General features: G+C 39.8%; 1 protein-coding gene across 1 annotated transcript in view; it reads right to left on the bottom strand.

Annotated features, from left to right (window-relative positions):
* Positions 1–16,622, bottom strand: part of PDE1C (phosphodiesterase 1C) — a 308,630-nt gene that overhangs the window by 26,880 nt on the left and 265,128 nt on the right. The window contains exons 16-19 of the mRNA XM_067291281.1: positions 15,619–15,739; positions 14,081–14,256; positions 9,019–9,318; positions 5,599–5,673 (exon numbers count right to left, since the gene is read on the bottom strand). Coding sequence (XP_067147382.1) covers positions 5,599–5,673; positions 9,019–9,318; positions 14,081–14,256; positions 15,619–15,739 — 672 coding nt within the window. The remainder of the gene's footprint in view (positions 1–5,598; positions 5,674–9,018; positions 9,319–14,080; positions 14,257–15,618; positions 15,740–16,622) is intronic.

Raw genomic sequence — 16,622 nt, 5'->3', positions numbered from 1 at the left:
CATATCCACACTGTGTGACTTCAAGTGAAATAGAAGTTAAAAGCAATCAAACATCTTAAGGACATTCTAACTTCCTGGCATGGCCTGAACTAGAGGATCCAGGAAAGCAGGCTAAAAAAGAGAAATATGAGAGTCCCAAAGGAAAATCAGGTGCTTTTCATGAGATTTACACACACACAAACACACACAGAATGGAAAAGTTGCAAAATCATATGCATATTTATACAAGGCACCCTTCTATATAGTCCCCATATTCTCATAAAACATATGCACCATGGTGCCATAATACTCCTGAGATCAGGATGCTAACAATAAATTTTGTGTTTAGTTTCAAAAATCACATCACATAATGTTTATCCTCTATTTGATACTAAAACTACATAAGACCTTCTCAAAGTACATCTCTCTATGCAAATTCCAGCTTGCCTTAGGTGCCACTTGCTAAATAAGACACTGTCATGTTTTTGTTAAAAAGCACACAAAGGATTTTAAAAAGTACAGCAGGTTTTTACCCCCCAAGTTATTCTATGTTGCACTATTATGGAACAGTTGTTCAGCAGAAGTAAGTTATGGTGAAATATGGTTTCTGGACAGTAAAATGTCCTCATGCTTTCAAGGAAGCTTTTTAGAAGGTGTCAATACAATGCATTCTGATTTCTATCTTAGGGCAATAACCTCTAATGTAATTAAAATAACAGACTATAAAAGAAAAAAGAAATGGAAGGAAATTGTCTTTAGAAATATTCTTAGACTACTGCAATTCCAATTTGCCACCACTGCTGGATTCTGACACATACCATCAAGAGTAGTATCCAGCAGAAAGGAGATATCCAGTATGTTTGCCTTATGAACCTAAAGCAAAACAGGCTTTTTGCTTCTGAAAATCAAGGAGAAATCAGCCTGTCTTTTGGAATGGAAATAGAGATGGCACATTATTTATGTGACCTGAAATTTACCCTTCTTACCATACTCAAGGATATATAGACAAATGTTCATTTATGTGCTTGAATGACCTTATTTAAAATAACAAGGGCATTATGCAAATAACAGAAGCAGAGTTTTGTCACAAGAAGCAGGCTACTTAGTGTTTGTTGCTACTTACTGGTCTTGGCTAGATTGATATATACAATGCACTACTGAAAACCATGCCCACAGCAGGCTGCAAAGACCAACAGTTCTTAAATTGCTGAAAGGCTTTGTGAAAAGCTACATTCCCCCTAAATGAAGCTAAGGAAGAACCTTGTTAATTCAAGTATTTCTGGGATAAATGTGGAAGCATCATCATGGCTCCATCACACCACCATTACAAATCCCTGCAAAAAAATGTTCCTTCACCAAAGGCATTCTCAGATAACAATACTCTGTGCCAGCTAATCTGTCACCACAAATACTTGAATTTTTGGGGACAGCTAGAGGAGAAAGAAATGAAGCCCCTGCACTGTAGCTTTCTAATCAGGGAATTGTGCACATGCTGATCAAGGAATGATTGCCAAGAAAAATTAAGACCAAAGGCATGGTCAGTGTATGGAAGCTATAGTAAAGGCTTTTAACTACTGTTAAGCAACAGTAAAGCTCAAGAAAATAAAAATACAGAAAGATAAAGGCCTCAATACCTAGTAAGCCTGTTATGCACACTCATATGGATGCTGTCTATTTAAGACTACATATTATATTATTTTCTGTTGCTCTGGGTAGAGGAACATATTCTTGAAAGATCACCTGTCAAAATGCATGGTTACAATATGACCACGAGGTGGGAGCATTGCTCATCACACATACCCAAAGCACACTGATTTCTTTGTAGGTACTAGTAGTCAAGCGAAAAGTACATATATCCACTATATTTCTGTGCTATAACCTGTGAACTTGCTTGTTTACTGCTAGAATAATAGGTCCCCAGGACTAACATAAAAACATCCTTCTGATTTTCTGTAATTCCTAGTTGAAAAAGAATAACAGAATAAACTGCACTTTGGCCCCTGGAATGAAGTGTTGCACTGAAAACTTTCTATTAACAGCACAGAATCTTTTCTCAGTAGGAAAAAACGAGAAGGAGGTAGAGATAACATGTGAAGGTGGAAGGAGGGGAAATAATTTCCTCATTTATTGAAAGCTTTGTCATGTGAGTAGAAAAAAACTGCAAAAAGAAAGTTTGTGAACACAGAAAAAGATTACTTCCATGTGACAACTACTTACAATTTTCCATTCAAAGTGCTGAAAAGCAACTATTTCACATGGGAAAATCAGGTTTTCCAAAACGGTTTAACAAGGTTCTATCCCACAGGAAACATTTGATGAACTGCTTGTGCTGATGTTGTCTCTGATAGGACTGTGTCTTTATATGGGTAATGGCAGCCCCATATCTCTTTTGTTGGAATTGAAGATACGTACATTACTGAATAACAAGAATGTCTGTCCTACAGATGAAAGCGTTCACGTATTTGTCCAAGATCTACTCAAAGGAGCTATCTGAAGATTAGATTAAAATGAGAAGAAAACTAGCCTATATTTAGGGGGCTTGTGTAGGATTTTTGAAGCAGTTAATACTGAAATCTAAGGCATGACTACAGCTTATGTAGACATCCTCAGACCAGCTTTAAAGTAGCTGGCTTTAGTATGGATAGACTTAGTTGTACAAAGCTCTGGCTCGATGTGTATGTAATTTCCTGGTGGCTCAGACAGCCTGTGCTCTGCTCCTGGGAGGCATGTCTGCTCGCCTACTTGTAGGTAGCTTAAAAGTAACTCAGACACAGAAGCTACATGTCACACCTGTGACTAGAGTGCAGACTTGTTCAATGTCTCTGTGTCCACAGGGGACGGTTATCCCATGTGACCCTAGCTACTTGGTTCCCCATGTAGTAGGAGCAGGAATGCATTAGAGATCTTTTGCATGTATATATTCCAATAACAAGATGCTACAACAGCCTTCTTTTGTACATGCTCAAAAAGCACCTTGGACTTGGATCCTACAAAGATTTATCTATGCATGTGCGTAACTCTACATACCCTGAGCTCACTCTGAGGAGCTACCTCAACAGGATTATTCCCTGTGCAAGAGTGCGATGTGTGCAAGTACCATATACTCAGCAGCATCGTATACTCTGCGGCTTTCCTCTCCACGTGAAGGATGCCTGTGCAGCAGGGGAAGGGTAGTAGATGTGGGCACAGTCTGACCTAAACTGCAATATATGACACAGGAGGGTGCAGGGCTCTAGCTAGTGCTAGTGGGTGGCGGAGAAAAAGCTATAGCTCTCATAGGACCCGGTAAATCTACATAAATGTGCACCTGTTTAATGTGAATACACCCCAGCTGCAGGCTAAGCAGATGCTGTAAAACCCAAGTACCAGGGCTGATGCTGCAAAGGCCCAGGCTGAGTTTGACACACTAGCTAACTGGTGAGTGCAGTATAGCTATAATCTTCATCTTTCTAACTCTCTGCCTTTCTCCTTCTTTCAGCACATGAAAGATCGTGTACCGGCATGTGATAAAGCATATGTTCAAGTAAATATTTTGCTACTCTGCAAACAGCCATGTATTATCCATGGCTAATATTCCCTTCTCTGCCTCCCTCACATGGCTGGTAAGGAGATTTATTCTAGCGTGAGTAATGGATAGAACAGGTTGCACAGAATTTGTCAAAACAAAAGTGCCAAATGTAGATCTTTCCTTTCCGTGGCACATCATTCACAATTTTTCTCCTGATTTCTGTCAATGAGATCATTAGCTATAATCCCTCTCTACAGTGCCTGAATGAAAAACATTCAGCCTACAAATTGTCCTCAAGTGCTTACAGTTGCTTATTCCCTATAATCAACCTGTCCCATGGTACTGGTCTTTTCCCTAAGGGGATGAGCAGAACATTTTCTTGCAGGAGAGCAAGTGGGCATTAAACAACTAACAGCACACAAAGACTAGCTAGTCATAAAGAAACAAATTTACTCCCTCATGGTTCAAGTCATCATGAAACACTTCTCTCTCAGTCCTCCAGCTGGACTAAATTGCTGCCCCCTTGCCTTTCCTGAGGGAATCCAGGCTTTCAAATGTAACCTTGTCCTCAAATTTAGGGGTTTCTGGGACTATTCCCTTGGCAGGGCTCCTGCTCCTCAGCCCTCCTAGAAGAGCCTCAGTCTCCCTGTGTCCACCTTGTCCTGCCAGGACTGCTGCTAAGCCACCACTCACTGCAGCTGGGAAAGTAGCCGTTCTGCCCATTAATCCTTTAGGGGCCATTACAGCTATATACACCAGTGCACACATTCATGAACATCTGGAGATTCACATTGCTCTCTGAATATTTGTGCTTAATTAATAGCATAACTGCAGAAAGAGTCGTGAATGGTACTTGTTCAAGACTATTTTCCTGACAGAAACTTCTCAACTGTGTAAACAATATGACCTAACAAAATAATCTTCCTAAACAATCCTTGCTAACAGGGCTGTTTAAAAAAGTACATACTTATGTGTCCAAAATTAATACATGCTTCTGGATTAACTGTTCAACGTTCTTTGTCAGGGCATCACATTTTCTTCTTATTTTTCAGGTTGCTAGAGCAATAGGAATATTAAGTAACTTTTTAAAAGGAAACAATAAACTAGAAAACAAAGTATCATTCTAAGCTGCAGTACTTACAAAGAGGTTGTCTTTCCTGACCATCAAAACCAAGTACTGTATTATTTATGTTTAGGAATAGCTATGTTTCAGTGGATTTAACTTAGGCGCACACACACAAAGAAAATGTTAGCTCTCACATATGTTTCCATTTATATTGCTATCCCACATTTAGGCAATCATTTCTGGAGCAATGTGGGGTCAGTTACCGTCTCGGAGCCCCATGATGCACAGCTGAGGAAGAGCAAGAGTAAACATGTCATAGACCTTATAGCTGTTTTCCCACTTTGTTGAGGCTACTAAAACATCTGTGGACCTTTACAAGAGGCTCAGGGCTCTTTGAAATTATTCCCAGATGCCCAAGGAACTGTTCTCCGACTTGGGATTATTTCAGACACGTCCTTTATCTATACTGTCCTTAACATGGCCTCTACACTAACGTGCTTGCTCATGCTTGCTTCCCGCACCCGTGGTTCCACAGCACTTGGCAAATTCCCACTTACCCAACTAATCCAAGAAAGCTTTGCGCTTATATTGGCATAGTATAACATGCAACCATAAAAAGCAAGGGAACCTTGTACAGGGCTTGTCTTAGCTTTGTTTTGTGCATCCCCCATGCAATCTGTCCTAACTGAGAGCAGAATTTGGCCCAAAGGAAGTCAGATAGATAGAACCTCACAAGGTATCTGCATTTTCTATTCAGCAACTTTAATAACCCAGGATTTTTCTTGCAGGCACTGCACAAAAATTGATGGGTAAGGAAGATGGCTTACCAACAGAACAACTAAGTGTTGCTAGGCATTATGTGAAAGAGAGGGTCTTCCCCAAGACTGCCCCAATGGCTTTCGTCAAATCTGATGACTACTTTTGTTAAGTTTGTTTCTGGTTACTACAGTTTTTTTTCCTTTTAGAACAAACTATGGCTGTCTAGAAAACAGTAGATTGCATATAGAAATGTGTGAAAAAATGTAATAAAATATTAAGTCCTTACCATCTGTCTTCTTTGATTCATTTCCCACACTAGACTGATCTTTTTTGTCTGACTTATTGTTTTCCTTTAATTCACCTAGAGAAAAGCAGTAAGAAATACTATAAGCATTTTAATGCAGAGAACAGTTTATTAATGTCTGTAACCCAATCAAATTAGAACATCAGAAAGATGTGTTCCTTAGGAGAAAATATATGAATTCACAGAGAACTGGGATTTATACATTTATACAAAGAATAAAACACCAGAAAAAGTTTATCCAACTTCTACACAAAATCAAGGTTTGCAATCTGGTTTAAAATGTATTCTAATTGTTAATACCTCTTTAAGTGTACATGCAAACTCATACTCCCTCTGGCCGTGTGCAGGAAATAAAAAACCTGGAGCACAACCTTTGTTTCAAAATGAATCTCTGAAACATCTATGCTTTCAGATGACTGAGAAAGACCCTCCAAGATTTCATCATAGCTCTTTCTAATAGAGAACCACAGATATCCCAAACAATCCTATATAATTTTGTCTCACTTTCTTTTACCAGCCTTCTTTATCCACAGACTCATTTTCGTTAGTCCCTTCATGATGGTCCCGGAGAATAGTCAAGCATCCTAGTATTGAGTACCAGTTTTAGAGTCTCCATAACAAACCAGGAGAGCAAGGCAGAGCAATACCTGATGCAGAATGAAAATGGCAACCGGAGCTGGGGTGTATTTTATGAACACAGGAAGGTTCACCAGAGTCATTCTCAACTTCTGTCTGCTATTGCCAGGTATTAGTCATACGTGGAGCACAGCAGACCTTCCCAGACCATCACCTCATTGAATGACTTCTTGCCAAATTTAATGTTAAATAAAAAATAACTTTAAGGGAGAGATCTAGTAGTATGGGGCTCATTCAGCTGCAGCAGCTGGGAAGGTCTCCTCCCCTTAGATGACCAGAGCAGCAACGAGAGCCCACACAGATGGGAGCAGGCAGCCCTCTTTTCACTCCTGAAGCAACAGCTCTGAATTTGGGACCCACCCTTCAATGTGAAAGAGCTATAATGAACATAACTTTAGAATTTTCTAAATGAGAGGTGCATTACATGGCTATACCAAAGTGATGCCTATTCCAGCTATATTACCATTTTTATTACTACAGCTACTTCGTGGCCTTTGGATCAGGATTATAGGTATCAATGCATTATACAGGATCTGATTTGCCTTCCAGATAGCCACGGCCGATGGATGAATGGACTTTTGGAACAGCTCAAAAAAGAACTTGGAGTGAAACAAGGTGTCTCTCTTCCACATTGTGCCCTAACCACTGGGATACTTGTTATTCTTGGATGTCAGAGGATTGATCTTTCTGTCTCTCCTAATTAAGTTTCACCATAGTGTAAAAGACGAATGGCTTTGAAGTCTCAAAATATTTAACGAGATGGAAAAACATGTCCTGTCCAGTTGTCATTTAAAGCCAAAACTTTCATATTTTTCATATTAAGCTCACTGTGTGGGTGAGAGAAAAATGAAAGCATGAGGACACAGGACAGCCAGCTACCTTCTCATCTGATCACATTGCTACTGACTCTGCCTCCTTCAGAAAGTCCCATATGGCCAGAGAGGTATGAGCAGCTCCAAGCAAGACTGAGATGTCTGACTGAGGAAGGCAGCCCATAAGAGGACATCGTCTTCAAGAAATGAAATGAAAAGGTATCTAGCAAAGCACAAAAGTCTTCTCACATTCCTTCCATCATCATACAGCTGATAATAATGATAAGCTAATAATACTTTATTTGACCACTGTATAAAGAATTTTGCTAAGTGTGTGCAGGCAGAGATGATGAACACCCACAAGTATGTTATTTCATAGCTTGATCCCTCTGAGAAGGCATGTGGGCAGTGACTGAGAGAAATTTCAAACTCCTCTTATGAAACAATTTCTGAACTTTCATTGACTATAACTTATTAAGAATAGGACACTTTTGAATATTGTAATATCTACCATGCCATACCACCAGCAGCAGAGCAGAACGATGATCATAACAATCTTTTTGAAAGGGATTACAAAGGCAGAGAGATAATAAGGCAAATACTTTATGATGAGATATTAACATATAGGCGTAAAGGAAGCTGCAGTGAACTCAGAGATATGAATGTTACATTTCATCAGTCTCCAAAGACCCTGCAGTGATTGTACCTCATAAAGGCCTTTTCCAATAAATTAAAGAGCAGGATTTCTTTTCCTGAGGAAGACACTAATTTTCAGAAATCATTATAGTTCCTTTCAAAGCATTTTTGACACCTGCAGCAGAGAGACATTGCAAAAAAAAAGGAACTGTCAAAAAGCACTAGAACACACTTAACCCCTGTATTGTTAGAAGCACGTAAAACAGAGGATTTGGGAAGCAAAATCTGGTGCAATCTGACTGGGATTTCACATGTCCCCAACCTTTTTGTCTTCTTGGGGGCTTGTTCCCATTCACCTACGTAACACTGTCTGAAGAAAAATCCCATATGTGACAGAAAATGATAGCATGGCTCCTCATAGTCTTTCCAATCTAAAATACTAATGGCAAAGCAATATCTAGCTGCGGGAAAGCCCTGCAGCCAAGTGAAATACATGGAAAATATATTAGGAATGTTTTAAACAAAATTCCTGCTTCTGCTGCTGTCTAAACCGAAAACCTGAGCCTGTACTTTCAAGGCTGGATGTTCCCAGTGACTTGCTGTCAGCTACAATTACTTTACTGACCTTGGCCTGAATTTTGTAATACTCTCAGGACATACTACAGGCCTGTATGTTCACTCAGACTTTTCATAAAAGGATGCCTGTGAGTCTGAGCTTTTTTGTGGTTTGGGACTGGCTGAGAATTGCCAAGTTTGCGAGAAGTCACAGGTGGCTATACTGCCATTTTTTGGTAATGACTCAAGAGAGCTGGAGGTGGGAAGGGAAGGATAAGAACAAGAGTTGCCAAGAGACAACTGATCTGTTCTCACACATCTAAGAATTTTTTTTAATGTGATATGTAATTTTCCAATATTTTTCCACCTTTTTCATGTGCAAAATGTGACTTTTATTTTAACTCGGTTCTAGAGCAAGTTAAAATGCTGGAATGAAATTTCTGCCAAAAATTCTCCAAAAAAGGCTCATGTTTCCCCTAATAAAAAAGAGACCAAGGGGAACAGCAATTTATTTCAGCTTTTAAGTGTGGATCATACCTGACTGCTTCATTTCCATGAGAAAAACCATTCTGTCCTTTCCTTCAAAAGTGAACACTGCTGGAGACTTAATTTACAGTTTCCAATTCCCATATGGAGGTGGCTATACCGACTTCCAGGAGAAGGCTCTGGGTCCAGGACACCTTTTGTCCAGGCAGCCCCATCGCTGAGGTGAGATACTGATTTTAGGGATGGATTCCCCTTTCAGTAGAAGAACAGAACTTACCATTCTGCACGTGCTGTTTCTTTTCTCCCATTGCTTGATGAGAGTCCACTCCCTTATCTGTTCTAGATGCATTTTTCCCTTGAGAGACTTCATGTTTGTTCACCCCAACTTGCCGAGTCCCATTTACATGATTCTTACTGGAATCTGTGCTTTTGTTTTCCCCAGCACTTGGTTCTTTGCTATTTTCTGTCTTTGCTGCTGCTGCATCTTCTGCTGGCTTCTTCTCATCTTTTTCTTCTGTTTTCTTTTCCTCTGTTCCCTGGTGAGCATTTTCCTCTGCTTCTTTCTTAACTTTTTCTTCTGCATCCTCAGCAAAGAGAGAAGCAAAATGAGAAAAGAAATCACGATTATCAGTAAATTTGACATGAATGATACAAGACATGCATCTAAAACCACTTCAGCCTTTTACATGCAAGCAACTTTTGCTTAGATACATGTAGAAATTGACTTGGCAAGGGAAAAAGAGCACAGAAGAACATTTCAGAAAGGTTTCTAAAAAAACATTTCATGTTGACATAACTGTATATTACGTGCATGTCCATTTTTACCATGTAAAGTCCACCTTTGCAAATGGTGTTCCTCAAAAATTTTAACAGGCAAATTAAAAAGAGATAATAGCTATGTAAGGCTTTAGGAGTGGGGAAGTTAGTTTCATTTCTGACATTCAAGAACCTGTCACACCAAATTTAGCTTATCTCATACGGTACCCTGTAACTTAAAGCATTTAAAAACTCTTGGTTCTTTGAAAATCCACTTTGTCTCCCTGATTCCAGGTATCTTCCAATGCTAGTTTTCCAATCTTTTCCTTTGCACTTACTGTTATCCTTTCTTTGTAACTCGGTCCTGCAGACTAATATATTGCTACCAGTACCTGCCCTTTCATCCCAAAGTATCCTACAGTCACATACAAATATGCAAAAGTATAAAGTGAGAAGTGAATGTTAAACAGCAGCAGCATCTCAAAATACTGTCATTCAGAGAAAAATAAATTCACAGAAAAGCCAATTTCCCCAATTTAAAATACTGCTCTTGTTCCTATCCAAACCCTGTGTCCTGATGCAACAGAAAACACTTAATTATAACATAGGCTGCAGATTACTTTGGCCCCAGGTGTTGAGACCGCTACGTTTCTAGCCCAGGTGGGGCAGCACAGCCCCGGGTGGACTCAGCGGCAGTGGCTCTGTGCAGGTTCCTGGGTCGCGTCGGGAAGTAGCACAGAGCCACGGTCCCACAGCGCCACACTCAAGCTGATAAACCCGGCCAGGGTGCACAGGCTCCAGGCAGAACCACTATAGATTTCTCTCCCTTTCCCATGATGAATAAGGAGTTATACTGCAAATGCAGCCAAGTAGCTCAGCATACTCTCAATTTGGAGTCTGGGACAGGAATCACAAATATATGCATCTCCTGGTGTCTGAGAGACTGTTGAAGTAGGTGAGCAGACCCTATAAAATACTGACTGAAGTCTACTTCAGTCCAGCTAAAGCATTCTTGACACCTACAGCAAAGATTTTTTGTGCCTTACACGACCAGGGTCTTGGCCAGGGAATAAAAATTACAAAAGAATTTCTGAATATCTTCTCAAATACTTCTAATGAGTGAATTGGAACCAGTTTTGAGAAAAATCTACCAATGATATACAAAAGAGAAAAGGGGAAAGCCATCTTTATACCAATCTGTATTTCCTTGCCAGCAGCTAACTAAAGTTAATTAATTTTTAAATGAATAAATTATGGCTCACATGAAAATATAATTAAATTAGATATGAGCCTCCCTCACTTTATCAATCATTCCTGAAATCTATGGTAGCCTCCACAGACAGCTCAGCTATGCAAGTTGATATTTTGCCTGAAGACTTATGGTATATAGAAGGCTTCCTCTCATTTAGGGATCTGAAAAAAAATTGCTACGTTTTGCACCTGAACCACAGGAGAGAGATTCAGCTCCGGAGACTGGGGTTTCTTACAGTACTATCGGATGAGTGCCTGTTGTCAAAATTAGTGTCAGAAAATACTTTACTCTACACAGTGCTTTGCACATCAGGGTGTATGTTTATTCTGGCTTTTAATTTGTAGCTATTTAATGACGATCCTTTAAGCAAAAACAGCTCAGTAATAAACTCACTTACTTAGCCCACACAGTCCAAGACATTTGCCATAAATTCTACACTCAGGATAAAAACAACACACTGATGCTCCTAGGGACAATGCCCTTACCAAAGGGAAGACGGTATTCTACAATCTCTTGAATAATAATACTAACAACATAAATTAAATAATAACAACAACAACAATAATAGTAGAGGGTTTTCCTTCCCCTCTGATCCCCAGTTGCTATTTGTTGTTGAACAACTGTTAGCTGCTTTATCTGTCCTTTAACAATAATTCTTACTTTTATCATAGGAGCATCTTGCTGCATTGCAAAGACACCGGTTTGACGGGGTCGGCAGTTTAAACCCCTACTGAGTGGCAGGCCCTGCTGCATATGGCCAAGTGAGGCCAGACAGATGGAGGGAGGCACAGAGATTGCTGCAAGTCAGGAACAAGACAGCAGCAGACCAGAGGGTTTTGACTCCTGGGCACCAGGGTCCAAGAACAGCTCTTTAGTCCCTAGCCCATATAAATGTATTCTGAGTCTTTTGTTTGCATAAATCTTTCAGGATTAAAGAATATGCATGTCAGCACAGTAAAGGTAGCCAGAAACACAGAAATTATTTGAAAGCCAGTGAGTTCAGATGATCAGAAGCTTGAACTCTTCTCCAAATCTCCCACCCTTTGACACACAAATTGGGGCCCTGATCAGAGCTATTGGTGGTAAAGTCTGGCAAAAAAAAAAAAAAAAAAAGAGAGAGTAAATAAGCTATTCTGAGCTAAAGGTTGCCAGAAAGGTAAAGATAAAATGATCTACTCAAGGCATTCCTCATGTCTAATAATGCAGACTGGTGAGTTCTCTGCTTTGGAGTCATAAATTAATTCTTCCTTAGACCCTCAAGAGCTGCCAGAAGGATTTTTTTAATGAGGTAGTTAAAAATAAAACACTTTCCTCTCCAGCTAAAGTATTAATAACTAAACACTTATTGCAGGGATACCCTGTAAAGAATGGGTATGAAATATTTTATCAGTACATACTACCAGTAGCAGCATTGTTTAAGTAATGTGCACACATCTACTTTAATCATAACTTGACATTTACATGTGCACATTTAGAAAAAAATCTTTATGCAAAGCAGTCACTGCAAATGGTTAAAAAAACACATTTAAAAGTTAAATATCTAGAATCTATTACGGTCTACTCTATATATTTGCTTTAAGTGAAATGTAAGATATGCATTATTTATTTCCCCATAGGACTCTCTTGTATATAGGATTTTTATCTAGTAGATCCCTAGTATATAAGCAAGTATGTATGGTACATGTATTGAAACCCCTAAAAATAGTTAACTATATCAGCTTCATTCACTCAATACTTACATACTGTGAGATGCTGACCAAGTTAAACACTTTGCTTGTTTGGTTAGCTTTGATTTGTTCATTCCAAAAAGAATACATGAATTAGTAAATACCAATTAAAAAACTAAAAAGCATCCAAAAAACCTGGCAAATAAACAAATTTTGTGTTGTGTTTTTGTTTTTATTTTTATTTTCCTGGAATAAATAGAAAGGCTTTTCCTGAACGGCAAATTTTAATCCCAAGGAAAATTTAATTTGATTAATGTTTGCCCTTCTGCACCTACACACAGGCCTTTCAATTGGAGAGGAACAATCTGCTCTGCAAAATAGAAGAGCTAAGCCAAATCTTGCATCAGTCCTGAAGCCAAGGCCACATAATGTATTAAAATCGAGCTTCTTCCATTTATATAAAATACAACTCCATTAAATAAGGAACTGAGTAACAAGCATTCAGCTCAGAGGAGACATTGTATCAAAAACAGTTTCACAAAGAAAAAAAAATCTAAGATACATTCCTTCTTATTTGGTTCCAAAGCCCATCTAAATCACTCTAGGGTTTGAGGAGATCTCAAGGCAACTGAGGCAAACTTGAAGGCAGGGCAATTATATCTAAGTTGTTCTCAACAGATGTTTCTCTCATTTATTCCCAAAGATCTCCAATAACAGTGATTTGCAGTCATCTAACTTATTGTCACACTATAATCATCTGTCAATTATTTCTTGTTTTAACAGCCAGAGTTACTTTAAAAAAAAAAAAAAAAGTTCCCTTATTTTGCAGCAGCAGCAGACTTCTGAAAACTGCTTTCTATCTCCTCAGTTGTCTCTTCTTCAGGATAAACAAGTTACTAATTTTTGAGATGCCTTATAATTTGCTTGACTTTTCTCTGTACAGTCTGCAACTGGTCCATATCTTTCCTGAACCACAGTATCCAAAATAGGGCTCATGCAAGAGCCTTACTAATACTGAAAAGTAGGAAAGAATGCCAGGTGTCTTAAGAGAAATACTTCTGCTTACACCTTGAAGTCCTATGTTGTTTGTTTGGTTGGTTTGGGTTTTTTGCAATAGTATCACGATATTCACCACGGTCAACTTGCAACCAACATAGTTCCTACATTCTTCTGAAGTATTTGCAGTTCCTCTCAAATTCATGACATCACGAGCAAATGCAGCATACTTTGTAATTCATCATCCAAACTATCACTGCAAATCAAACCCAGCAGTGAATCCAGGGTATGCTGTCCTTCTCCTCTGAACTATCATTCATACCTCTTTCTACTGATAACTGCGCTCTAAATACACTTTTCCAGCTATTTTTGCACCCACCCTAAGTCTGACTCATGACTTTAGGGGACCTCCCTTACAATTTCCTTTTTTTTCCACCTATTATCCACATCCCTTTCATCATATACACTTACACCACATAGAAGAGAATAAGGCACAGATGAGTTATAATATTCCTGTCTTTCTGAATTCATTATAGATTGTTGATCTTGAAAAGCAGATTCTTTCAAACTAAAAGTGCTTACTTGGAGAAGAATTTCATTGAAGAAGAGCTTGAAGAAGAAAAGGTCAAAAGATTTTTTATTCTCTCATTAAGAAGTCTCGCTGTTACCTTTGGTGGCTTTCGCTTTCCATTTCTCCCGGTTCTGCTGTACCACCTCAGTCCAGGTGGCTTTAAAACATTTGAAGTCCACAGTGAGTATGGAGCAGTTGAGTGAGGCACTTCCTTCTGACCCAGTGCTCTTGGTATTTGTTTTTTTAACTTCTGAGGGACTAAGGCTGTTCAGACTGGGAAACAAGATCACACAACATACCAGGAACCAGTATACCATACGCCCAAATACAGATAAGAAGCAATAGCAACTATAAATCTAGGTAAGTTAACAGAGTCATTCAGCAAAAATACATAGCTAAGCTGGAATCCCTCATCCTTCTCCCCTCCTGCACCAGGGCAATCCATGTTAAAACAAACAGCATAAGCTGAGCCAGTATTAGAAACAAAAGGCAGCCTTTCCCTGCTTATTTTTAGGTGTCCTCAGTCCCCAAGAAAAAGAATCACTCAGAGTTGCCCAGACTACATTTGCTGCACATCTTCACTCCCTAAATATTAACTGGAGGATCAGACATTTTCAGAAAGCTAGTATGTCAAATAAGGAGCCTCCTAAAATTCACCAATGGGAGCCATTAGGCACAGGACTGCTTCTGAGCTTGTCCAGAGCTTGGGGACCTCAGTTAAGCCTGAAATCAAGCACTCAAATGAGTTACAGATCCTGCAGTTTTCTTTTAGAGATGGACACTTCATTGAGCACATTTTAATAAAGACAGCAAAGTAACTGACACAGAAAGAGAGCAGTGGTCACCCTTTGCATACCAGCCCAAGGGTGAAAAAGTCACCTCGGAGAGGGAATCCTGACTTCGAGGCCCTTGCTCTAATGAAGGACCATTGACTACATGGCTCTTAAATCCCAAGACAGTGCCCTGTCCGTGAAACTATAGAAAACAGGGGAGGGAGTCGGCAGGAGGAGGATGGAAAGACACTGCCTTCTTGCTCTGCCCATTTCTGGTGAAGGTATCCAGAAATTCAAGAGTCATGGCACCTGCAGGAGCACAGGCAGAAGGGAATGTGACTTTAGCTTAACAGTGAAAGCATTTGGCATTGAGGGAGCAAACTTGCACCCTGGTCTCTGCACCATGGCATTAGGCCTTCCTGACAGCAGAGCAGGTTGAATGAGCCAAGACTCCTTACATCCAAACTGTTCTACTTGGTTCTAGTGGTACTTTACACATTTGCATAACCCAAGTGTGCTTATACTTCCCATTCCTCTTTTTTGTATTTCAATCCTGTCTATACTCCTAGACACGTAGAAACGGGTGCTTCTCAATGACTCTACCTTGTCTTTGGCATTAGTGAATGAGAGAGTTCACCAGGCTACATGGCTATAATCATTTGTGTTTACTGCCTTTAGAGGCAGGGCTCAAGTTTATGCCAGTCTCCCTCTTTGCCCTCTCCACCAGCAGGAGTTTCCCTGCGACACAATCATGTCACAAGGTGAGCTGCCATGTCCGCAATGTGGATATCGGGCTTGAGACCCCATGGCAGATGGGAAACCGGGGAAGCTGGCCATAATGGCAGCACGTGCAGTTATTCACCTGGACCGCCTGAGCCCTGACAGGCCGGAGCGGGAAGCTTCATCGATGAGTGGTGTTACAATCTTCTCAGTCATGTCAGTCAGCACAGTAAAAGTGGGTTCCACAATGAAATCGATGAAACCTGAGCAAAAACACAGGCAGAGCCAAGCAGGGGAGAGAAGGATTTATGCGGAGTCACTACTTCAGTGATCACAGACAACCTCACAGCAAAAGACACAGAGTAAAGAAATTACATGCTGAAAGAGGGATCAGCAAATGCTACAAAGGGAGAATGGAGTTGTACATTAATCCCTGACCCAAGAGTCCAATAGTTGGATTTAGTGTGCAATAAAAGGCACCTCCTTAAACAGTTGAAAAGAAACTGGCAAATCAGAGCATAAACAGATGCATCAGAACTTGTTTTATATGAGAGTGGTATTTAAGCCAAATTCCTAGTGAATTTGGATAAAACCCAGTTTCAAAGATGATATCTCTAAAAGCAGAAAATTAATATAACAGCAATAATACTGCTAAGTTTTGCTGGTGTAGAGTTACATGAACACCTCCCTTATTGCATATCAGTGGGTTACTGTGAATATTCTCTTTTGAATGCTCGCCCAGCTTGTTCTTGTTGATAATAAAACAGATTTAGATGCTTTTTTTCATTTTTAACATAAGGAGTGAAAGGAAAAAAAACAGGGCCAAATCATTCCTACTTTAGTATACAAGTTGGCAGAGATGAATATAGCTCTGATCTGAATGTTGGGAAGAGGAAACTGGACATCCCTGTAGCCATAAACTCATGTGCTGGAGCAATGTGCAAGTTGCACAGGGAAATTCTGAGAGGGAGGGCCTTACAGGACCTTAAACCTTCCTTTAAATCTTCACCTGGGGCAAGGGCTGTTCCCTGTGCTCAACTTGGCACTTCACTTAGTAAATTCCTTGATGCTGGAGGTATGCAAGAAAGCACTGATGCCCCTGATCCCTCCTAAGGCATATACCAATTCAGGTCTTTCACTACTAGA

This window comes from Apteryx mantelli, chromosome 2 (genome assembly GCF_036417845.1).
Source record: "Apteryx mantelli isolate bAptMan1 chromosome 2, bAptMan1.hap1, whole genome shotgun sequence".
Lineage (NCBI taxonomy): Eukaryota > Metazoa > Chordata > Aves > Apterygiformes > Apterygidae > Apteryx > Apteryx mantelli.
This window is presented reverse-complemented; position numbering and strand designations above follow the sequence as displayed.